Source organism: Mus caroli, chromosome 16 (assembly GCF_900094665.2).
Source record: "Mus caroli chromosome 16, CAROLI_EIJ_v1.1, whole genome shotgun sequence".
Lineage (NCBI taxonomy): Eukaryota > Metazoa > Chordata > Mammalia > Rodentia > Muridae > Mus > Mus caroli.
In genome coordinates this window covers 91,633,378-91,659,568 of record NC_034585.1, presented here as the reverse complement: position 1 = coordinate 91,659,568, position 26,191 = coordinate 91,633,378, and the positions used below count along the sequence as shown (strand labels likewise).

General features: G+C 42.4%; 1 protein-coding gene across 2 annotated transcripts in view; it reads left to right on the top strand.

Moving 5' to 3' along the window:
- Positions 1 to 26,191, top strand: part of Dscam (DS cell adhesion molecule) — a 577,624-nt gene that overhangs the window by 105,098 nt on the left and 446,335 nt on the right. For both annotated transcript variants that reach the window (XM_021184771.2, XM_029470764.1), the window contains exon 2: positions 13,778 to 14,095. In XM_021184771.2, coding sequence (XP_021040430.1) covers positions 13,778 to 14,095 — 318 coding nt within the window. The remainder of the gene's footprint in view (positions 1 to 13,777; positions 14,096 to 26,191) is intronic.

The following is a 26,191-nucleotide window of genomic DNA, read 5'->3' as shown; positions in this document are numbered from 1 at the left end:
AAAAAAAAAAGAATTATATGTCCAAGAGTGACAGTCTCACTAGGTCCCACCTCTTAATGAGCCCACTGTCTCTGCATTGTTACACATTGCTGTGAAGAGACACAATGACCACAACTCTTAAAAGAAAAACACTTAATTGGGGCTGGCTTACAGTTTAAAGGTTTAATGGATTATCGTCATGGTAGTATACAGGCAGATATGGCACTGGAGAGGTAGATGAGAGTTCTATATCTGGATCCTCAGGCAGCAGGAAAAGAACTGCCACACTAGACTTAGCTTAAGCATCTGAGACTTCAAAGCCTGCCTCCGAAGTGACATACTTCTTCCAACAAGGGCACAACTCCTAATAATGCCACTTCCCATGGGGCTATAGGGGCCATTTTTATTCAAACCACCAAACTGTCCATTACAAACTTGACAGGAATTGGTATCATCTGGGAGGCAGGCCTGTAGGGAATCATGCTGGATAATTAGAATATAGTAGACTAACTGAACATTGAAGACCCACAGTAAAATTGAGCAGTACCATTCCCTGGGCGTGGTTCCTGGCCCATATAAAAATTAATGGTTGAGCTCCTCATAGCTTTCTGCTTCTTGATGTGGGTACCATGTGACCAGCATCTTCAAGCTCCCAATATTCTGACTTCTCTATCAAGATATACTATACTTCAACATGTGAGCCAACAAAAATCCCCTTTCTTTCAGTTGCTTGTATCAGGGTATTTTCCATGTTTACAACTTCTAGTACACATGCCTTAGGAGACAACTCAGATCACATTCAAACCATGGCAGAACCAGTCACAGGATTTAGGTCACATGATTTAGATTTGCTCTGGTGCACTTTGTAGAAAACCATCCCCTCCTTGGGCTTCCAATTCTTTGGAATTGCTGACTACTTTTTCGTCCTTCGACACATGTAAACTTGAAATGTAAATGCTAGATTGTTACATACAACATGCTCATGGCTTATTTGAGGGCCCATGTTCTCCTCCTGAAATTCACACTTCAACTACCACCATGTTAACAGCAACTTTCAGATGTCCCCAGGGACCCAGAGACTTTATGTGCACAATGAACTACTGTGCACATATGAGATAATTTTCTAGAAGGGTATAACAGATATTTCAGAGCCATTTTTTTCTGGGTAAAACACTTTTTCCTCTGGAGATTTGTAAAGCACACAATGAAAGATGATTTTTTTATTATTAGTCATGTTGTAAAATCTGTAAGAATTTTGGGTATAAAGAACACTGTTGACAAAGCAGTTCAAATCTCAGAAGTAAGTTCTCAGGGCATCTCAGGAGTTATATTCTCAGCCACTCATGGTCCTTGAGGGCTTGATGATGAATTTTTGGTTATGATAGATAATGTCTAAGAAATGTACACCAGGAATTATTCTTTATAATGAATCTATTTGGTTATGTGGAATATGAAAAAATTGTGTTTTTTCCTTTTAGACATCTAATGATCTATTAATAAACATGTGGAGACATTTGTTAAGAACATGTTTATGCTCTGAGTACCAGGGCCAAAGCTGTACCATCATCTGTGTTTTGTGCCTGGGGTAAGGGGGTGGGGAGGGCTTTTTTACATGATGGTACAAATGTGACTAAGACAGATTGCCTCAGGAAGCTGAGAGGGAGGGTGTGGTGTCTAGTTGGGAGGCAATTCAGAATTGAATTCCTACAAAATGTACAAATGTACAAGCTGAGAACCAAAAAAAAAAAAAAAAAAAAAAAAATTGAGTTTGAATATCCAGCCAATCAGCATGCTTTTCTTTTGCTGTATTGGTTGATTGGTTGGAGCATTGTGAGACATTTTATTGACGTTCTTTCAGTGTCTCTTCCTGATGTTTTCTTATCTCTCACTTCTGAGTTTGACTCCATGGTGTGAGCTCACTCTTGAGAAATTCATTGTACTGATGGTCGCATTTTGTTTTCTGTTAACCGGCGTTGCAGTCATCGTGCAGTTAAGGTACTCGGAATCAGGAAGGCCCTGTAGGCTCTGCTGTGAACTTTGCTGAGATGACATTGATCCCCCCCCCCCCATTGCCGTGGTGATGTGTTCTACTTGATGTGCCTGAAGTATGTTGCTGTAGCATCCGAAGTATGCTCTATGCTGGTCATACTTTTGGGTTTGAATTGCTGAGTTCAGTAAGTAAATAGCAAAGCCCAAGTAAAAGAATAGGTAGAAGAAGATGGATAGAAAGAAAGAAGCGAAATATCCAATTAGGCACTCACAGTATCCATCAGAAATTATCTGGGAAGCCCTGCTTGGCAGCCAGCTGGAGTTCCCCACTGAGAGTCCTGGGCAGATCAGCGTATCCTCACATTCCCTCTGGGTGAGGCTTCCACATAAAGCAACAAATGGCAGCAGATGGGGATGATGTCACAAGTCACGCTCAGGACATCTAGCAGACACTGACTGGGGAAGTTGACATTGGTGGAGTTTCTGATTGAGCTCTATCTCCACAGCTGAGCTTCCCACGGCTGACCTTCTGGCTTCTCTTTCCCAGTGAGGCATCTGTCTTTATAATGTGGGATAAACAGAGGTGATTTCTGTTGAAAATGGTTCACCTTCTAGCTGTCCCCAAGGACATGATGTCGTTTCATTCTTGGTTGAGCTATCTTGCTCATCTCTCTGGGTCCTGGGGTTACGAGCAGCATATCCCAAGACAAGGGAGGACACTTTGAGGTTAAAATGCTAGGGTCTGAAGTGGGGGCGGAGACCTAAGTTCCAGTGCTAGATTCTTAGTGAGCTCAAGCTGCAGTGACAATTTACCAGTACAGCTACATGTGTTATATTTCTGTGCTCTGGCTGGTTGTGATGTGAATTATCTTATCTTTTCTACCTACCCTGTTCTGATTTCCTTTCCAGTGCTCCATATTTTTTCAATTTTTTTTAACCACATGCAAATGCCAGGTAAAGACTCATTTGGGGTTCCCTCTCCAGATCTCTGCAGCTCTCTATATACAGTGTCCCTCTGTGTGCACTAGTGTCCTCTTAGAAATAAAACAATGTATTTTATTTATAATCTTGTGTGTGTGTGTGTATGTGTGTGTGTGAATAGGTGTGTGTGTGTGTGTGTGTGTGTGTGAATAGGGGGCTGGGAACCAAACCCAGGTCCTCTCCAAGAACAGCCATTCCTCTCTGGCTCCTCACTCTGTTGTCCTAATTCAGCAACTCAGTCTTACCCCGTGGATTGATGTTGGGAATGTGGGAAGGAGGAGGCCCTGGCTAGTTTGCTGTATGCTTTCTTGACCACATTGCCTGAATATTTGGTTGTAAAGGTAGGAGGTCCAATTCAGTTTCAAGTTTTGTGCCCCTGGCTGTTTTATCAGTAGGCGTGGAACTACCTACACTGTCTGCCAAGGACAAGTCTTATCTGACTCTTATTTCTTGAGGAGGTATTTGATCACGTGCTTTAATGCTGGGTACCATTCGCATACATTAGCTAGAGTTCAGCATGCTACTGCAGAAACACATAGGCACATCTTTATAACCTCACTTGGAATTACTTCTCAAACACTTAGGAACTTTCCAGGCTGTGATGTGACCACCATTCATCTGATTCCAGTGGTCAGAGCCAGGTCACAGTGAGTTTGAAGGCATCAACTCGAACATAAAGCAGTTTCATGTCTCTGCATCAGCGGAAGGTTTCACTCCCCTGACATATTTACCCAAGGTAGAGTTATGTTCCTTTTATTTTGGAAGGCCTTTACGGAAAGTAGTATACATATCTGTTCACAGGTTCTTATAAAATCAATAAAAAGCATTTTGGACCCAAATAACATGTCCACCTAAAGTGAGTCCCTGTGGTCTGTAAATCTGGTGTCCTGCCTTAGGTCTCAGAATTCTGACATCTCAGAATCCATTAAATGCCAACATCCAATACTGCCATCCTGTTTGTTTCCCTCTTCTTTTAGGGAGTATAAAGGCTCAAACAGGGTCTCACTCTATAATTCAGGCTGGCTAGGAACTTACTATGTAGCCCAGGCTAGACTCATATTTATGGTGATCCTCCTGCCTCCAATCTCCTAGGTGCTGGCATGATGAGTTGTGAGCCTCTGAGTTGCCTTCCATCCTTTTGTTTCTAGTACATCATTTTTTTTCCCCCTGTGGGATTTAGACCACGGATCTTACTATTCTCCTGTATCTCCTATGTATTACTTTCTTTTTCTGTTTTCTTAAGTTTTTAAGTAGAATACAGCAGTCATGCTGTCACTGTGTGCTGATCCCAGTGGATAGCACAGGGAAATCTTTGCAGGCTGAAGATAAGAACATGCAGATCAGGACAAATTGCAACAGCCCCTGGGCTCTCTCCACCTCCTCCCATGAGGAGAGATGAATGGGTATTCATCTCTCCACACTTAATCTAACACCATGGGTTTGTTCTTACTCCGATTATATTTGATGGGGGAGGGAACAGAGATGGGACACTTTTGTGCCTGTATTTTTATTGTTTTGTTTTATTTAGCATTATGATGTAAGAGACTGGGTGTGTAGCTCAATGACTAAACTTGCATGAGATGCTGAGTTCCAATTGAGCAATGCAAACAAACAAACAAACAAACAAACATAAAACCACCAATGACCATCACAACAACATATTATGAAATATAAAACTGAAACCAAAGCCAGACAAACAAAAGCATTCTGTATACACTAGGAGTTATGGTAGCAAATGCCTGTAATCCCGTAACTGTGAAGACCAAAGCAAGAAGATGCTCACAAGTTTGAGGCCAGTTTAGGCTGTATAGTGAGTTTGAGGTCAGCCTGGGATGCAGCTTGAGACCCTGTCTTAAGAATGCATAAGGAAATACACACACACACACACACATCTTTGTATATGAAAAATACTTTAAAAATTTAAACCTATATTTATTTATTTTATTGTGTGTGTATAATGTGCGTGCGTGTGTGTGTGTGTGTGTGTATGCATGTGTAGGTGTGCACACAAATATGTAATTAACATGTAGGTTTTCAATCTCTATCTGGGGTCAAATCCTCTGTCCAATGTCTTTCCCTCATCTTATTAAAAACTCCCTGTGTCTAAGGACCCATCTCAGGTCCCATCTCTTCTCATGCTCCTCTCTGTATTGGGACACACACCTAAGGATGGTTGCTCTTCTCTGATGTGGAAACTCTTTTTTGGAGTCTTGGATGACTATGCTAACCTGTTGTCCCAGGGCAGTGCTCTGAGCCTCACTGAGTAAAGCTGGTCTTCTTTCCTTTACCTCATATCCTCCTCTCTGCCTTGTATGACCTTTTTGTTAATGGCTCATCCTTGAGGCCAAGCATCCAAGCTGTCACCCTTGTATAATACAGACTTACTGCCCTCTGCCCTCTCATTTCTCCCAGGCTCTGTGCACTTGTGCTGGGGGAGATTATATCAGATTGTGATTATATTATAATTGTGTGATTGGACCATTCTCCTCTTAGCTGGCACAATAGCTTCCAGGCATCCTGCCTCAGCTTTCTCTCCTGTCTATGCCCTGTTTCCCATCTCAAACTCTGATCTGGGAAACTGTTTTGTTTCAGACTTGCAATGACGCTCTCAACTTCTGAAAATAGCTTTTTGAGACACAATTTGCTTGCCATAAATGAAGCAAGTTAGAGTATGTAATTCAGAGGTTTTGATTTATCCACAAATATGTAGCCTTTAACCGTCCATTTTGGAGCAGTTTTAATACCTCAGAGAGAAAACCTGCACCATTTAGCTGTAACTTCCTAGTCCCTTCAACCCCCCTCCAGTCCCGGGAAAACCACTGACCTACATTCTCTCTCTCTCTCTCTCTCTCTCTCTCTCTCTCTCTCTCTCTCTCTCTCTCTCTCTCTCTCTCTCTAGAATTTTCTCTCCTAGAAACTTCATGTGAATGGAATCACATGGTATGTGCTCCTCTGTGGCTTTCCAGTCTCAGCATACTACCATCCAGGGTCAGCCTCACTACAGCTTATGTTAGCAGTTCATTGCTTTTATTATTACAGAGTAGTATTCCATTTTATGTATAAACTGCACCTTACATGCCAGCCTTACGACTGATGAGCATGCTGAATGTGTCCTCATTGGTTGTTATAAACAACGCTGATTTGAAGATTCGTGTACAGCTTTGTGTGTGGGCATACATTTCCATTTCTCTGCAGAATGTGCCCACTGGTGTAACTCCCTATTTTCTAGAGAGTTGAGAATAAGCCAACTAGCTTTCTTCCTGGACTTTTTGCTATAGCCCATGGCATTGGTGACAATGAACTTGATTGTTAATGTCCCCAGATCCTAAACCAGTGCCAGATACTCAGCATATGTTAAATGAGTGTTATATGAAGGGGAAATACAAGCCCTATAGCAGGGCTTCTCCTGAGAGGACATAAAGAAACATCTCTTCACACAAGGCTGGAGAGCACCAACAGACTAAAGGGAGAGTTCTATGCAGGTCTAGCTTGGTGAAGCAGTAAGTGTTTTGGGGTCCCTTATAGAAGCATGGGTGACTCAGATGTAGCTGCAGCATGAAAGAATCCCACCCTCTCATCTCTTACTTACCTCATCTATCACTTCAGAGAGGGGAGGGGCAGGCCAACTAAGGATCTCATAGGACATTTCCTATGGATCTCCTGAGCCTTGTGACCTATCTTCTCCCTCCATGAAGGACTGTGAATAAATCCAGTCCTTTGAGGGTCTCCTGTAGGTCTTCACAGCTGCTCAGCTTCAAGATGTAGTCAGCATGCTCAGTCCAGAGGAACTACACGAACCCTATGTGGGCCAGCCATGTCCCACATTGCTGTCATGGGCACTGATCCTGTTTCATTTCTCTTGCTGTGACAAATGTGGCTGAAGAGTTCATTTTGCAATTTCAGGTTACAGTCCATCACTGTGGGAAGTCAAAGCAGGCACTGAGAGAACCATGTCCACAGTCAGATGCAAAGAGAAGCGTCTTCCCTCATGCGCTTGCTCTTTGTTTAAACTTAGCTGGCATCTTCATTCTTGCATAATGCAGGGCCCAGCCCATAAGAGAGTGCCACCAACTTTCAAGCTAGATCATCCCACCTCACATGATAATCTAGACAACCCCCACAGACATGCCTACTGGGCAGTGTGATCTAGGCAGTTCCTCATTGAGATTTTGCATGTGATTCTAGGTTTAATTAAAGTTGACTGCTCAGCACAGGGACCTTTGCAGTCCTTTCCTGACTGTGACACCCAGAATCTCAGTATGTTATATTTTCTGTTTGTAGTGCTTTATTTCATTACATAGAAAGCCTTCTCTACCATGCCTGTCTTGGGTTGCTTAGTTGTGCATGCCTCTGGGGCACTTGGCCGATAGACTTCTAACTTTTCTTAGGCCTCCAGGTTAAAGCATCCAGGGGAATGGCACTAAACATGTGTATTGTCAGGGCCTTACTGAAAGTCTGGAATACAGCTAGTGCTCAATGAATGTGCAGGAACAAATGATTTTTTATTACCTTTTGTATGAGTTCTTCCTCGCCCGTGTCACCTGACTACATCTACATTTTAAGGAAGCTGAACATGGATTTTTTTTTTCTCTTTGGTGTAGAACATTCTCTGTCACTGGCGCCTGTACCATATGTGGTAGCTGTAACATAGTGCCAAGTCTGCAACTGAGGGAAGACGTCTCTGGAGCCCAACCCTCTGGCTGCTTTCTATGGGTTCCCCAGGATCTCACACAAGCTCGTGCCAAACAGTCTGTTTAGCTTTCTGTTGGTTTTGACATATATAATTCACTTGGAGGCTGACTGAGTCCTGAGTAGTAAAAGTGTAGATGGCAGGGATACCAGGGGCTGGGATACTCTATGGCGTGAAATTTCATGATTCCAGTTTATACATGACCCCATAAACAGTAGACAGAATCATTCTGAACAGATCTGGACTTCCATTTGCTTGAGTCTGGAGAATATAGTCTCTGTTGGTGGTTAGTCTAGGCTCTGCCCCACAGTTACCTGGCAACAACCAGCTGTGCCTGACTCAGTATAAAAGGGGCTGCTTGCTACTCTCCTTTCTCTTTGTCCTCTTGCTCTTGCCCTCTCTCCCCTCATTCCCCTCCCTCTTCTCTCTCCATGTGCTCATGGCCTGCCTCTACTCCTCCTCTGTGTGTGTGTGTGTGTGTATGTGTGTGTGTGTATATCCCCCCCCCAGTAGCCTAAACACTGACTTTATAGACCACAGAGGCCTATAACTCACAGTGATTCACCAGCCTCTGCCCTCTATGAGCTGAGCCTAAAGGCATTCACAACCATGCTTATCTGCTTAGTTTAAAGCCCACTGGTGTGAGGTCAGAGAGGGATGAACAGCTTAAAAATGTAAGTGACCATGACTCTTCCGATGTCTCATCTCTTTGCCAAGATTAAAATTTTTTCACCTTTTTTGTACATTCATTAAAAAAAAAAAAACAGTTTGCAAGCTGGCTCTTGGAATGTGGCCTTCAACAACACGCTGTACATTTCATTGAGCAATATTTCTTATATGCATTTATAGTTTCAAAGATTTGGCTATTCTTGGCAATGCTACTTTCAGGATAAGGAAAGATAAATTCAGATATGACCAAGTTTTATTTAGTTCACATTACACACAATTGAGTTGGCAGAAGATTAATGTAGGGGAAAAAAAATCCCCGGAAATCTGGGTGGAATTAATTAGCCCTGAAGAATGACAGTTACCTCATTCCTAACAATATGTTTGGGGTAATGTCAGTTTCTTAGAAAGCTCAAATGTAAAATTACAGTGCTAGCATCCACGTTTTTATTTGAGTTGAAAACTGCAATGTTGAGCTACAGTCTCTGTTCTGATCTAAGCAGATCTTTCAGCTAGTGATGATTTTCATATTCTGATTTGGGAAGCTTTGCTGGAAACTTCCTCTCCCTGCCGAGCCCGAGCCCTCGAAGGATCTCACTTTCAAACAATGTGTTTTTCCTCTATGCTGTTCTCAAGAATGGCAGCTATCCTTTCCCCCAACTTAGCTGTCTCTAGCTGTGCTCAGACCCAGGGTCACCAAGAGAAGTAGCATGTCCCCTGTTAGATGTCTGGAGAAGCCCAAACCTCATGCACAAACACAGCCTAAGAATGGGTTTCATTAAAGGGAATCATAGAAAGGAATCAACCGTGTTATTATAGGGACCTTGAGAGACATGGAAGGAGTTGGGGCTGCATGGAATGATGTTTGCATGGTTTGTTGTGTGTCCTGGAAGGGCTGAGTGAACAGAATGTAAGAGAAAGATGACTTCCATCTCTCCCAGTCTTGCTCTCCATTACTAGGACAGAGTGCTGGTGCACAGTGTTGAAATGACTGGCCATACAATCATCTATTTGCCTATGAGATAGTGCTCGCAGCTGAGAGCAAGTCTCACTGTCTCACTTGCCCATCACCCCAGGCCACCCATGAAACGTCTAACAGTATGGCTGGATGAAACTCCTGCTCAAAGCTGATGCCAGCCTGCATCTCCTCCAATACACCTTTTTTAAAAAAAAGTATATATGCTTATGCAGGCAGGTACATGTGGTAGGTGAATGTGCATGCATGTAGGTGTGTATGTGTCCAGTTCAGAGGATAGATTTTTGGAATCATTTCTCTGTCATCCCGTTGTCACCACAAGATCTCTCTTGTGTCTGCCATGGTTTGTACTCCAGATTTGCTGGCCTATGGCCTTCTAGATGATTGTATTGTCTTCACCTCCTACGTTGCTATGGAAGTACTGGGATCACAGATGCCCACCACCACATCTGGGACAAAAATCATGATATCCAGCTCACATGAGCAAGCCCTTTTACCCACTGAGAAATTTTGCTAGTCCCTACATTAACTGTTTTGAGCCAAGGTTACTCACTACCCTGGTACTTGCCACTCTATCTCTGGGATTGCCAACCTGTGATACCACAAGTGGCCTTTTAAGCCTGGGTTCTGAGTATCAAACTCAGGTAGGTCCTTATAATTCTAAGGCAAGCACTTTACCAAAGGAACAAACCCAGCTCTAACCAATTATAGTTGCTGAATCCAGGGTGAATGAGGTCATGAAGCATGCAGTCATGTATGTTAACAAGGAAGAAAGTCGTTCTTTCTGTCTCTTTGGTAATGTTAAGGCTTTCCCAGACAGAAGGCTACAGCTCATGTGGGTACCAATAAGAAGATTCTTCAATATCTCAGTGCCCCGGAGAAGTCTGTTACTAACCAACAGGCATCTGCCAGTCTGTATGGCCTCATGGTCAACATAATATTAGCTCTCCTGAACTCTGGGTCTGTACGCTTATAGGCCATCTGCCATTGGCCTCAAGGAAGTGTTACAGAAGGGGTATATGATACTGTTCACCACCAGGAGTTTTGAAATGCACAGATGGATGGCATATTCTGATGTGTCTCCTCTAGGCAGTATAGGCCTTGTGAGAGCAAACATCCATCCCTCTCCATGGTGAAGGGCTGAGGGTTGCCTTAAGGCTCTGGATGTCTCTCCTTCTCAGCATCCACACATAGTCCGTTCTCTAATAGTGAATGGAGATTCCAGTGTATTTAAAAGAGGCATAATTTTGTGAAACATAAGTTCCATAAGAAATATTCCAAAAGATGGACAGATTACAAACAGTCATTTGTATTAAATTAATATAAGGTGAAACTGTGGAGACATGGTGAACAAGTAGCATTTGCCAGACATTTTCAGAATGCTAAGTATTAGAGTCTGTTAAATTACATCACTTCATCAGTTACCTATTTCATTTGCTATGAGAAATAACCAACAAAGGCAACTTGAGAATGGAAAGGTTTATTCTGCCTCAGTTTGAGGCTATAGTCCATCATATTGGGCATGACAGAGGGGCAGAAGTGTGAGGAAGCTGACCACACTGTGTCCACAGTCAAGTAACAGAAAAAGATGATGATTCTCTGCTTGCTTTTGTCCTTTTGATTTAGTCCAGGACCCCAGCCCATAACAACCCCAGTTACATTCAGGGTGGGTCTTCCCACCTCTGCCAGAGCTCTCTGCAAGCACCCTCACAGTCATGCCCAGAGGTGTGCCCCCTGGAAATTCCATGTCCAATCGAGGGAACAATGACTAATCATACTTATTTTGCTTATAGACTTTTACAAAATAGAAACAGTCATAAAATATAGTCTCGTATAAACCGGTGATGGAGATACATTCTGAGAAACACCCCACAATACATTATAAGAACACATTTTCTGATGGTGATGTCAATGGTTTGAGGTGACCTCTTGATATGATCGAGAAATATGACAAACAAGATTGTCTTAGGACTCTGTTGCTGTAAAGAAAAGATCTGACCAAGGCAACTCTCATAAAAACGTAACTGGGGGGGGGCTGTTTGTAGATCCAGATAATCTGTTCATTATTATTATTATGGTGAAGACAATAGTGGCAGTCAGATAAGCATGACACTGGAGAAGTAGCTGAGAGCTCTATGTCCTGATCCACAGGCAGAGGGGGAGGGGAGGGGGGAGGGATTTGGTCAGGTCCAGGGAGGGGGAGGAGATGGGGCATGGGGAGGGAGGGAGAGCCAGAGAGAGTGAGAGAGAGAGCGAGGAGAAAGCCAGAGCACCTGGTATAGGCTTTTGAAACCTCAAAGCCTATGCCAGTGACACACCTATTCTAATAAAGCCACACCCCCTAATCCACCCCAATGCAGTCTGGGAATTAAGCATGCAATTATGTGAAACTATGAGTCTAGTTTCCTCCAAAGCACCATACCCTGCCCCACCACCCCCTCCCCCGCCACAGGCTTGTCGTTGTATCATAATGCAAAATGAATTTAGTCCAACTGAAGAAAAGTCCGCAGGCTCTTTGAGTCTCAACACTATTTAAACATCTAAAGCCTCTTCTGAGACACAAGGCAGTCTCTTAGCTGTAACCCTCTATAAAATTAAAACCAAAGAGCAGATCACATACTTCTAACATACAGTGGCACAGAATATATATTACTATCCAGAAGGAAGGGAGAAGGGCAGAGTGAGGAAATACCAAAGCAAGACTGGAACCCAATGGAGAAAACTCCATACTCTGCCTCTGCACGTCTGACGTCCACACGCTCTTCAGCTCTCCTCTCTCCTGACTGCAGCACGCTCCTGCCTCTCTCTTGGACTGGTTCCATGCTTGCTCTACAGCTTTCCTTAGCAGACTCCCCATAGCGCTAGCATCTTTAACTCTCCAACACAACCCAGACTTCCCCTTCACAGCTTCAAGGAATTGGTCTTTCTAGACCTCCATGAAGGGGCAACCCTGCCACATGCCTGACTTCAGGGCTCTTCTTAACTGCAGAGACTCTACAACTCCTTTCTGTGTCCTTCTTGACTTTGAACCCAGAACCACTCGGTTAAAGCTGCCCAGCTCTGTTTGCTGGGGTTGGACTGTCACCCCTCCTCAGATTATATTTGCATCATTTTCTTTTGTTGATGGTTTCCTTCATTGCTTAAACTACCCTTTGATTCCTTTTCGAAGTTAGAAGCTTGGCTGGGTGGGGTCTCGGCCTGATTCCCTTTATCCTATTTAGCATCAAGCTTTTCCTTTAAACTCTTTATCTCCATGGACACAGGACTTGGCTTCAATATTACATATTCCAGTGCTCTTTCTCTCTTCAAACTATACATTTTATATTTCTCTTTGCCCTGCTTGCTCCTTTTCACTGTAGATCTGCATAAGATAATAACCATATGATAGTCAATAGGAGGATGAGGAGTGGCCTAATGTTATCTGTATCCCGAGCTACTTACTGTAAGCCTCTTGTCTCTTTTTGAGGTACATGGCAGCTTGTGCATCCACTCTTAGAAGGATGTCTGAGCAAACCTGTTCACTGTAATTATGCATATTTATATTTTGGGCTCTGGGAGTTGAGTTTCATTGTTTTGCATAGACTATGACATGGAGTAAAACACAGGAACTCACTAAGTGGGCTAAGAAACTGGATGTGTATGGACAGGTCTGCAGATGTTTGATTCGTGGGCATTAAAACAGAAATGATTTAAATCGAAAGTTGAGGAAAACAGTTCTGAAAGCCATGTCCTGTCACATAGTACCACAATGGCATGCTTGTGGTTGCTATAGAGAAGCATTGTGACTTAACATGGTGTAAGTACGTAGACAAGGCACTTGGATAGATAGCCTGCAAGGACAGGCTTCCATGTCAAAGCAGAGACTGTAGGGTGAAGGTGTGGGTCGATGCCTTGTCAGAGTTCTTTTTAAAAAGACAAATGTCCAACAAAACGAACATCACTGCTACGACATTTCCTTGTCTGGTAATATGCTTTATCCGCCATCTTTAGTTTTTCCATGTTAAAATTGTGGTGTATTTCATTCACAGATGGGTCTCAATGTGGCTGGGAAATGGAACTTTCAATCCCTGGCCTAGCTGTGGGACTTCACACCCTGCTTCTTGTTATGGAGGACCCATTGGTAGTTGGACCATGTGTCCCAGAAAAGAGTGAGAACAGCCAGGCCTTGGTCTCTAGGAGATTTGGGCTTTAGTGAGGAGAAGGAGAGGATTCCATGCATCTAAATTTAATACAAAGTCCAACTTTGGTCACCAGAGAGAGAGAGAGAGAGAGAGAGAGAGAGAGTCACAGAGCATGCACTGAGCCCCTTAAGTCTCCTAGAGATTGTGGGCTGCATACAAAGTATGAACCCAGCATCACTCCTTTTGCCCAGACCCAGACTCTCTGTAGTGTTTTAAGCAATGCTAAGCCATCCAGTCCTATGGGAGTTCCCCGTTGTCTCTCAGAATACCTCTGAGAGGCCGGGCTAACTGACCGGTCTGTGTTGTCTCTTGCAGTTTTCAGTGAAGAGCCCCACTCCAGCCTCTACTTTGTCAATGCATCGCTGCAAGAGGTAGTGTTTGCAAGCACATCGGGGACACTGGTGCCCTGCCCGGCTGCAGGCATCCCTCCTGTGACTCTCAGATGGTACCTAGCAACGGGCGAGGAGATCTACGATGTCCCCGGGATCCGCCACGTCCATCCCAATGGCACTCTCCAAATTTTCCCCTTTCCTCCTTCAAGCTTCAGCACCTTAATCCATGATAATACTTACTATTGCACAGCTGAAAACCCTTCAGGGAAAATTAGAAGTCAGGATGTCCACATCAAGGCTGGTAAGTACCCCTCTTTCTTGGGCCTTCTTGGATGGGAGGAGAATGATCAGGATGGATGAGGATGTGGGGGAACCTCATCAGCTCACGGGGACACTTCTGATGCTGATGGTTATAGTGTTCCTACACTAGGTTTTAGTGTCCTTGGGTGCTGGATCTAACTTTAAGAAATCATGTTTTGTGTGTTGGGGAAAAGACTCTATATAGGAGGGCCTGTCTACTATGTAAGCATCAGTATGTAAGTTTGTATGCTACCCTCAACATACAAATAAGAAATCCAGATGTGGCCACATCATCAAAACCCTAACACTATTAAGGTTGTTTCATGGCTGTCAGCCTAGCTCTGGGTTCGCAGAGAGGTCCTGTCTCGTGGGGATGAGGGGAGGATGATGTTATCCACTGGCCCTTTGCCATATGTATGTGCATATATGTGCATGTGTCCAAATACCACACTCATATGCTCACATGGATCTAATAGTTATCCAGGCCCATGGCAACTGTATTGTATTCACTCATTATGCTACTTTGGCTCATGTTTTTATACCTGTGTATTCGTCCACCCATTTCTCTGCTTGTCTGTTCCTTACCCAACCTTAAGGGAGGGGAAATGGAGAAAAATGGAGGTCATGATTTGAGTGGGAAGGAAAACAAACATGGCGTATATGGTGCTGTAATGGAAAGTCGTTGATCCAGTAGCTTCACTTCCCATTGACATAAAAAGGCTGTGCCCACATTCCTGATGGCATTGTGCACAGCTGAAGTGTTTTCTTTTAATGACACATTGTATCTTTTTAAAAAATCATCATTGCTACAAAGTCTGCTCCCAGATCCTGCCTGAAATATATAGACCTGAGGGGCTTCTGCATAGGGCATACTATGTACGTCTTTGGATGGTGTCAACAAAGTCCTGAAATGCAAGCTCCCAGCTAAGAAAACCCTGTTATCAAACAGAATAGGGGTATTTTTAAGTCTTGCTCTAAAATGCTTGGTGAGGGTCACAGCACAGAGAATGACAAGGTTTGACTGTGGTGAGTGTCTTGGCTAATGTTGGAAATTTAAGTATCATTTGTATGGTGAGTGAGGAGGTCTGCTGGGAGATGCCAGGGCAGGAGCTAAGTATGTGATATTTTTGAGACTCTGTGTATGATCACTTTGATATAAGCAACCATATATTCAACAGTGACTCATATTACCTGCTCCTTCAGTTCCAACGCCTGTAAAGAATGTACTTAGGAAAAGCAGAAGGTTGGCTTTAACCAAGAACTGGGAGCATGCAATATGTCAAATCCTAAAGTAAAGCAAATGAAGTTTGGGTAGGGACCCCATAGCCTGACAGGTGGAGACACCCTGCATGCCTTTGACAGCTGAGCATCTTAGCAAGCTGCTAAGAACATTTTATTATGGTCTACAAAACACAACTAAAGGAAGACCTCGTATTTCAGACTGGACCCATGATTTCTGACTTGGTTTTTCCATCAGGCCAACTGGTTCAATGCTGAACACTCAGTTGTTTTGTGTGGTTTTGGTGCTGTGGGTAAGAGTGGTCCATGTACCTATGCCTGAACATTGACATTGGGTATCTTCCTCAGACTCCTTCAACCTTATCCTTTAAGATAGGGTCACTCAATGAATGAGCCTTAAGCTCACTGATTTGTATAGGCTAGCTGGTTAGTGAGCTCCAGGTACCTGCCTGCCACTGTTCCCCTGACCCTCGGCCATGGGATTGCAAGGATGTGCTACCACACCCAGGTTTTATACAGGGCCTAAGGATCCCAACACAGAGCTTTATCCTCATGCAGCAAGCACTTTACCCACTGAGCTATCACCCTTGCCCCTCACTTCAGTTTCCTCTAACTTTGTCACAGAACCAACCGCTTACTTCGGATACTGAAGCTCTGAAGGGACTGATGTAGTACCAGTGTGGCTGGGGTCCCTTTGGTATAGCTTCATAGCTTGGATGCTGTTGGTGCACTAGGAACTGGCACAATGTCTTTGTTAGTCTGAGCTTGAAACTTGGACACCCATGTCCCCCCAAGGTCTTTCCTTACTTAATCTTGCTTTCTGTTATGAACACATTATGTTTGCATTGATCCTTTATTTCCGTTCATTTAATTACTCTTCAGTACTAGGGGTTGAACACAGGCGTCCTCACAGGCTGAGCCTATGCCTGGCAACCGAGCAACTCTCATACCACTTACCGTAATCTTTAGGTTATTTATTGAAAGCTTTCGAATGCTGCTCCTGGTGCATATAAAGACAGAGTCATGTAATCCTCCAAGGGCAGGTGAGGAGCACAGTGCCACTTCAGAGAGTGAGGCTGAACGGATCTGAAGGGATTCTCTTTCATGGGGTCTCCTATGTCACCCAACAGAATTGTCCCTCTAGGCTGCTGTTGGGATTATTCTGGAATGATCCAGTGCACCCTCACTTTTCTTTTTCACAGCATGGAATTCACATTCTCGTCAATGCTCTGCAGTTTGTTTTAGTTTTAAATTTATCCTTTGGAAATATAATACATGTGTATAATGTATTGGGAGATTTTTGCCCCTACCCCATTTTTCCTCCAGTTCCTCCTGTATCCACCCAAACATCCTCTTTTATATATACATATACATATATATCATATACATAGATATACATCATATATATGTATGTGATACACACACACACACACACACACATACATATATCCCACTGAGTCCAATTAGTGTTGCCCATATATACATGGGTAAAGGGCCATCCTCTGGACCACAGTCAACTTATCACACAGCACTCTTGGGGAAAACCTACTCTCCCTCCTTGAGTAATTATCAGCTGCCAATATCTCCTCAGTCTTAGAGGGGGAAGTGGGTTGTGATATGCTCCCTTTCCATGCTCAAATGTTGGATGTCTTCATCATGTACAGGTCTTATATAGGCAACCACAGCTACTCTGCCTCCAAGAATGTAACAGACCTGTCCTGTTTTACCCTGATTCTCTCTAACCTCTGGTTCTTACTGTCTTTGTATGACATTGACTCAGGCTTAGATGCCTGAAAGTGGAGGTGTTTCCACTTACTATGCCTCATTAACTTAAAATATTAATTCTAACATAAAACACTTCCTTGTCCAAAGGCTGGGTACACATGGGCCTCTGTCATGTTACTGTCCCTTGCCTGCCTCTGTGTGCCAGTTTGCAAACAGCAGTGAGTTGTTGGAGCTCAGGAAGGGTAAACATGTCCAGCAATGCTTCCCCAGAGCAAACTGGAACTAATGACATCAACTTATGGCCCAGATGGAGTAGCAGGGGTCATTTATCTGAACCAATAACAAAACAAATGGGAAACATTTGGAAAGGTACAAACACACAAACCTGCAGCTCCCAGGACTGGGCCCTGGATGAGCAAGAACCAGCCAGTCTGTGATTTGCCTTTGTGCTGTCTCCTATTTCCTGATGGAAGACACAGAAATCTACATTCGTGTGTGTGTGTGTGTGTGTGTGTGTGTGTGCATAGCAGTTTCATTCATAGGTGTGCAAGCATGAGCTGCAGAGAGAGCCATCAAAGTGGACAGATAATGATGAAGAGTCCCTTCTATATTAATGGTTAGCAGAGCTCTTCTGAGGCCTGTCTTCTCAACCAGAGTCAATCCTGACCTCCCACATTTATCATCCCAGTGCCCACTTTCAGCAGGAACCCTGATAAGCCATTCCTTGGTAGCTTCTCAAGTTCCTGACCACTGCTTCTCTTGCTGCACTTAATGCATACATTTTTGGGTGTGCTTTTAGCAAGAATGGTGCTTTGCCAGTTTAGAAACAATTTACCTATCTTTGATGTCTCTTTGTACTAATTTTATATCATTGAGAGTGTAATTGAGTATTCAAGCACAGAGGATACTGAGGTCTTGTGTAGTGTGCAGAAAGGAAATATCTGACAGCATTAAAACAGCATAAAGTCAGGAAAATCTAATAACACAATTCTTTTACAAAGCATGTCATGGCATAATACCACCCTTCTGGGGATGATGATGAGCTAAAGATATATACTATTAAATCTGAAGCAATATTAAAATATCTAACCAAAGGGTAATAGTGAAAAAGTCAACCAAGAAGGGAAATAGTACTCATTAAAAAAAAATCTTAAACTTGCTACTGGAGAGGCAGCTCAGGAGTTGAGAGCACTGGATGCTCTTGCAGAGGACTTGGGTTCTATTCTCAGCACCCAATAGCATCTCACTATCAACTGTAACCTCAGTTCCAGGGGATCTGATATCCTCTTCTGAATTATGTAATCACTGTACACACATGGTACATAGATATAAGTGCTTGCAAAACACACATACATAGAAAAAGAAATCTATAACAATAATAATTCCAAACAAAGAAGAAAATAAAATAATCAGCAGAGATCAGAGATAATGAAGGAATAAAAGAGCAACACTAAGAAATTAAATGTAAGGATATTGAGTGCTGGCATCACATATAAACATTCAAGTCATGCTAGTCATAAGGCAGAGATTGCAAGACTGGATTTGGCATGGTAAAATTCTTTCGAAACATAAATACATAAAGAATTAGTTAATTTCGTGTCTGTTGCTTAACTAAGTACCTGAAGCCACAGGCTTTTTTTTTTTTTTTTTTTTTTTCTCAAAGAAGTTTATTTAGCTCACGTTTTTTAGGGCAGCTATTCCTGATGAGAACCTCTTAATCTGGTCACAACATGGCAGACAATGAAAAAGGAGTTACTACAGGGACTCACAAGAAGCTTAAGTTTCAGGACCATGTTTATTCTTCTCATAGAAACTTGGTCTCATGGGAACTAACTGGTATCCTATAAGAAGTACATTAATTCCTTCCAGAGGCTGCACTCTTGGAAACTCAGTCATCTCCCACTATATTAAGCTCCCAACATTTGTTTTCACCATCACATTAGAGGGAAGAAGCTTCCAAAACATGGACCTTTAGTGGGCACACGCCTGTCATGTCCTAGTCACAAAAAAAAAAAAAAAAAAAAAAAAAAGAGAAAAAAAAAAAATAAAAAATAAAAAGATGGGGAAAAAACATAGTCATCTAGACAAATCAGGGTAAACCACTGCCAGAAAGATGGAGTGGATTTACCTTCCATTAGCAGGAAGATATGTTTTATGTCCAAGAATAATANAAAAAAAAAAAAAAAAAAAAAAAATAGGTTCAAGATAAAAAGATGGGGAAATACCATGGTCATCTAGACAAATCAGGGTAAACCACTGCCAGAAAGATGGAGTGGATTTACCTTCCATTAGCAGGAAGATATGTTTTATGTCCAAGAATAATACACAGCTAAAGAAGTCATTTCATAAGGAAAAGATATAAGTTAAGATGGTATGATTCTTGTAAATTTTATGCACAAGACAAGACATCAAAGCACATAGTATGAAGGCTGGTGTAGCATCAGTGAGAAGAAGTGAGTCAGAATTACAGCTGAAGAACTCAATGCCCATCATCTGTTCATAATTAATAGATGCAGAAACAGAACAAATAGGAATAAAGAGCCCTTGAATGAGATCACCAATCAACTCAGTCAGCTCATACTTGAATAAGAGTTGTCTATCTTCTGAGACACACAGATATTTGCTATATCATACAACACGTTTTGGGCAGTAAAACAAGTTTCAGATGACCCTTAAGTCACTTGATACATGCTATTTGATTGCAGTAGAATTAAATTAGAAAATAATAACAAAATCTCTGTGAAATGGCCAAATATTTGGGTACAAAATACACTTCTAAATGATATATGTCTTAGGGCTAGAGAGAAAAGATCAGGGGTCAAGAGCTCTTCTCAGTCTTTAAGAGAACTGGAGTTTGGTTTCCAGAAAATGTCATATGATTAATAACTACCTGTACTTCCCACTGCAGAGGATCCAACAGCTTCTTCAAGTCTCTGCGGGTACCCATATGTGAGTTCCTAGATACATACAAGCACATAACTAATAATAGCAACAATCTGTATTTCAAAAAAACATAGAAGAAAAATTAGAAGTCTTCAGAGATAATATAATTTTGGATCAATCCAAGGGCCACAAGAAAGGTAGAAAAAAATGTGTGGGGCATGGAGGAGGGGTTTGAGTGCTGTGGAATGCTGCTTTGTAGCACTGCTGAAATCTCAGCAGCTGTGGTTACCTGCATCTGACCTGGACAAGAATCATGTATTTGAAAGAGAAGGGACTCACAAGTCCCATCCCCTTTCTGAGAATCTATTGGCAGTTAACAATTGCTGGGGAGGGAGAGCCATTTTCTTTAGTATTAAATCCACAGCTAAGAGGCTCACATTTCTGTAATAGCATCTCATGCTCCTATAAGCAACCCTAATGAGGCTCACTGGATCATCAAAGAAATAAAATATCCATGAATGTGAAAGGGAGATGAGATACACTGCGAAGAGGACCCAAAAGGGTAACAGGGTGAATATACTCAAATGCATTATGCACATGTATGAAAATGCTGCAAGGAAACCCATTCTTATGCATAATTAATATATGTTAATACAAGTGTAAAAAAAATAATGAAGGAATCTTACCAAAGCAGTACACAGGCAGAATGGAATGCATAGCTCTAAACACCTGTAACATTACATGTAAAGAGAGGTTTCAAATTATGGCCTCATTTTCTACCTAAATATAAAGAGGAAATTAAAAATATTTCAGAAATAAAACAAAGATCATAGTAGAAGCAAAGATAAGATGGTCCAGAAAGCATTAGAGGACAGCATGAAATTAGAAGTGGGTTCTTTCAAGGGGTTGATAAAATGTATACACTGCTGTTCAGATAGAAGAAGCAAAGAAGAGAGGACTTGGTGCCAATACCAAGAATGAAAGGGATAACTGCTCTACACTAGGAAGGACTTTCACACATGTTTTAGAAGTGTTAGAATAATAATAATTGAATATTAAATATATACATATATAAATTCAGTAATAATGAAATGAAAAATCTGTCCGAAGACTCAAAATCTCAAAACTCCCTCAAGAGTTAAAGATTTGAATTTGTGAACAAAAATTTTCTATGATAAAAATCTATGGATCATATGGATTCACTCTGACTTCTAATAAACATTTAAGTAATAAAAACTCTAAGGTGAATATTCCAGGAAATTGAGCAAGAATTAATATTTCCTCAAGTCATTTTAGACTAACATTACTCTGATCCTAATCATGGCACAGGTATTATAAGAAAAGAAAACTATAAATGTCTCTCTCAAGTGTTGATATAAAATTTCTCAAACCTTTGGCAAACTGAATTGAATAACAAGTAAGAAAAATACACTATCCCCACATAAGGAGTTTCTCCAGCAGGCAAGAATGGCTTCAGACTTGAAAGCTGATCAGTGAATTCACTCTATTGACATATCAAAAGTAAAAGCAATGAAATCATTTCAAGTGGTGCAGAAAATTATTAACAAGTCCCACATTTCATGATTATGGAACAGAAATCCCAGAAGAGTTGGAGTTAGAGAGAATTTTTTTTTCATCCTAACAGAATAAAAAATTCAGGCCTACTTAACACCAGAAATGAAGGCCAAAGAGTAAATGCTTTCCCATGAGTCAGGAGCAATACCAGATTCTACTCTGTTTCAACTTCATTAGAAGTTGTAGCCGGGCGTGGTGGCGCACGCCTTTAATCCCAGCACTCGGGAGGCAGAGGCAGGCGGATTTCTGAGTTCGAGGCCAGCCTGGTCTACTACACAGAGAAACCCTGTCTCGAAAAACCAAAAAAAAAAAAAAAAAAAAAGTTGTAGCCAGGACTGTGCGACAATGTTGCAGAGATAGAAATTTAAGATGGAGACCTAGCTCTGTGAACAAAGAGCTTACTATGCAATTCTGAGGACAGGTGTTGGGATCCCCACTACACACCCACATGGAGGGTGTGGTGGCCACCTGTTATTCTACTGGGGACATGAAGTGGGATCTCTCCCTCTGTTAAGAAGATAGAAGTTGATTGAGAAAGACTCCATATTTCAGCTTCAGGCCTCCACATGCCTGTGCACATACATGAATATACACCAAACATCCAAATACAATACACCTTTCTTTACCCCTCAAAATTTAAAAAATACTCATATTTTTGATAATATAATTATGAATGTAAAAATTCTGATGTGATCTATTTACAAAAACTACTGGGGCTAATAAGTGGATCTGTTAAAAACAGTTTTTAACTCAACATTCACATATACTCATGAATACATACACACTCACAAGTACACACACACTCACACACACTTATGAATACACACACACACTCATGAATACACACACTCATACACACACATTCATCAGACAATGCAAAAGTTCTATTTACACTGGAGAGATGGCTAAGAGGTTAAGAGCATTGGTTAGTCTTCCAGAGGATCCAGGTTCAATTCTCTGCACACGTGCACCTCACAAGTGTCTGTACTCCAGTTTCAGGAGACCTGACATCTTCACACAGACATATATGCAAGCAAAACACCAATGCACATAAAAGGACTATTTACAATAGAGTTACAGCCAATAAATACTTAAGAATAAATCTCACACTAAAAGAGACAGAAATCAAAGGAGAAATAAGTTTTCCATGAGTGGAGTTTCATTGTTAAGAGGGAAAAAATGGGGAACAGAACTAAACAGAGAATTCTCAACTGAGCAAACTCGAATGGCCGAGAAGCACCTAAAGAGATGTTCAACATCCTTAGTCATCAGGGAAATGCAAATCAAAACAACCCAGAGATTCCACCTCACACCAGTCAGAATGACTAAGATCAAAAACTCAGGTGACAGCAGATGCTGGTGAGGATGTGGAGAAAGAGGAACACTCCTCCATTGCTGGTGGGATTGCAAACTGGTACAAACACTCTGGAAATCAGTCTGGTGGTTCCTCAGAAAATTGGACATAGTACTACCCGAGGACCCAGCTATACCACCTCTGGGCATATACCCAGAAGATTCTCCAACATGTAACAAGGTCACATGCTCTACTGTGTTCATAGCAGCCATATTTATAATAGCCAGAAGCTAGAAACAACCCAGATGCCTCTCAACAGAGGAATGGATACAGAAATTGTGGTACATTTACACAATGGAGTATTATTCAGCTATTAAAAACAATGACTTCATGAAATTCACAGGAAAATTACTTGAAACTTGAAAATATCATCCTGAGTGAGGTAACCCAGCCACAAAAGAACACACATGGTATGTACTCATTGATAAGTGGATATTAGCCCAAAAGTTCAAAATACCCAAGATACAATTCACAGATCACATGAAGCTCAAGAAGAGGGAAGACCAAAGTGTGGATGCTTCAGTGCTTCTTAGATGGAGGAACAAAATACTCACAGAAGGAAATATGGAGATAAAGTGTGGAGGAGTGACAGAAGGAAAGGCCATCCAGAGACTGTCCCATCTGGGGATCCATCCCACATATAGTTGCCAAACCTGCATGCTATTGTGAATGCCAGGAAGTGCTTGCTGACAGGAGCCTGATAAGACTGTCTTCTGAGAGACTCTGCCACAGCCTGAAAAATACAGAGGTGGATGCTCGCAGCCAACCATTGGACTGAGTGGGGAATCCCTGATGGAGGAGTTGGAGAAGGGACTGAAGGAGATGAGAAGGTTTGCAGCCCCATGGGGGAAGCAACAGTGCCAATCGGCCATGTTTCTAAAGGTGCTGCCTGTAAGAGACATATGTCAGCAAGGAAGGGAGAGATACTCCCAGCTATACCCATTCTATTACTGTTGCTTAGAAAGTAGTCCTGCTTGAGTAATCAATCACTAAAGTCTCTTCCTTCTGACCTCCAACTCCACACCTCGTATGGCTGACTGAGGAAGACCCGAGAGACTGCAGTGGAGGTGTGGAAGCCCTTGGTCCAGATCTGTAGCATCTGTGCTTTTCCTGCTGAGCTTGGACCTGTAGCCTTTGAAGGACTGCTTGGTGATTGGCACCATGGCATACAAACAAGACTGCAGTCCTGAGAATGTAGTTTCAGGGCCAGCACTGCACCTTTGCTGGGACCTACTGTGCATAAATATGGGAAGGATTCTGGGCTGCCAAGTGAATGGGGTAGGGACTTCATTGAAAGGCCATGCTTGTATACCTGCTTTCCCTGGACTCTGTGTCCTTATCCCCTCACAGCTTTTCCTGGGTCATCATGTCCATAACCCTAAACCTCTCAGAGATCCTTCTATTGAGAACCCAATATAGGTATCCAGAGACTTGGCTGCCCAGGTCACTGGAGCTGATACAGGGGTGTAGATACTGAGGGATGACTATATTCACTGAGCATTTGTTATGTGCCTGTGTGAGAAATAGCTACAATGGTGGGTGAGTGTGTGTGTGTGTGTGTGTGTGTGTGATGTGTGTCTGTGTGATGTCTGTATGTATGTTTGTGATGTGTGTATGTGTGTTCATGATGTGTATATGTGTGTGTTTGTGTGTGTCTTTATGTGTGTGTTTGTGGGTGTTTGTGTGTGTATGTGTGATGTGTGTACGTGTTTGTGATGTGTGTATGTGTACATGTGTGTGTTTGTGATGTGTGTGATATGTGTGTATGTGTGTGTGTGTGTGTGTGTGTGTGTATGATGTGTTCATGAAGTCATGAGGTTGATGCAAATTCCAGGTGGGGATCAGAAATGGATGTTAGGTTTCTCAATTGTTTTCCAACCTTTTTTTTTTTTTGACAGAGTCTATCACTGAACCAACTCTGTTAGGCTGACTGCCAGTGAGCTCTGGGGAAATCTTCCTTGTCCCCAACACTATTTGTTCTCTGTGTTGGAGATCTGAACTCAGGTCTTTAGATTTTCCCAGCAGCTCTCCAGCCCCTATGATGGCTTTAACTGGATTGCTCTACTGTTGGTCTTTAGAAGCAAAGATATGGGGAGGTGTTTGGACACAGGTATTTAGTGACCTGCATGACATCATTGCTTTAGGACCTGGAGCTGAACTAACAAGGGAGAGAAGCAACAGTCGCAGAGGTTTAAAATCCTGACTTTCAAGGTAGCTCTTGCACTACACAGGCCAATAGGTTTCAAAAGAAGTCACTCAACAGTATAAGGGTGGCTTCCTAAGACTGAAGAGCCCCCCAGGAGCTTTGGCTGGTGACAAGAAATAGGCTGCAGTTGGCCACCTTGTAGTCTGTGGTCCTGAAGCTCAGGTCCAAGTAACAGTCTTGCTCAGTGTGATGGCGAGGTTCAAGTCATCATGACACAAACTCTCAGTCATCTGAGAGGAGAGAACACCAATTGAGAAACTGCCTCCGTGTAAGTTTGGTCTGTAGGTAAGCCTGTAGTGTATTTTCCTAATTAGTGATTGATGTGGGAAGACCCAGGTGTCATCTCTCAGTGGATGAAGTCATCCCTGGGCGTCTGGTCCTAGGTACTGTAACAAAGCAGGATGAGCAAGCCATGGGGAGCAAGCAGTAAGCAGAACTGCATGCTACCCTATCCCCACCCCATGGCCTCTGCTTCAGCTCCTGCCTCCAGGTTCTGGCCTGCCCGAGTTCCCCGAGTCTTGGCTTCCTTCAGAGGACTACATTGTTGAAGTATAAACCAAATAACCCCTTTTACTTAAAGTTGCTTTGTTCATGTTGTTCAGAGAGTGTTGCTGTGACAGATCTAACCATTTATTTTGGGGAGGGTTGTGGAAGGACTCTGGAACTTTGGTCTGGAAGAACCATTGAGTATTCAAACCTTGATGAGAAGTCTTTTGGGAGTGTGAAAGATAAGAATGTTGAGAGAAATTCAGAAGATGGAGTCCCTGAGTGCAAAGTTCCAGAAGGAACTTTGAGAGTCACTAAAAGATAATCAGAAGCATTACATAGTTTGAATTAAGAATCTGGTTGTGGTCAGCTGGGAATGAAGAGTCAGCCATGATTAACAAGAGACAAGAGATCAGCATCACTGAAATGAAACCTTTTTTGGGTACTGGGACAGTCAGTGGTAGTCAGCTGGGACTGAGGAATTAGCTGTGGATAAGAAGAGACCACCATCACTGAGCTGAAATCTACTGGGAAGTGTTTCCTCAGAGCCAGCACACAGAATCTGTGTTTCAGAGGCAACCAAGGTTGTACCTCACGCTAGCAACCAAACTTGCTAGTGTAAGAGTCAC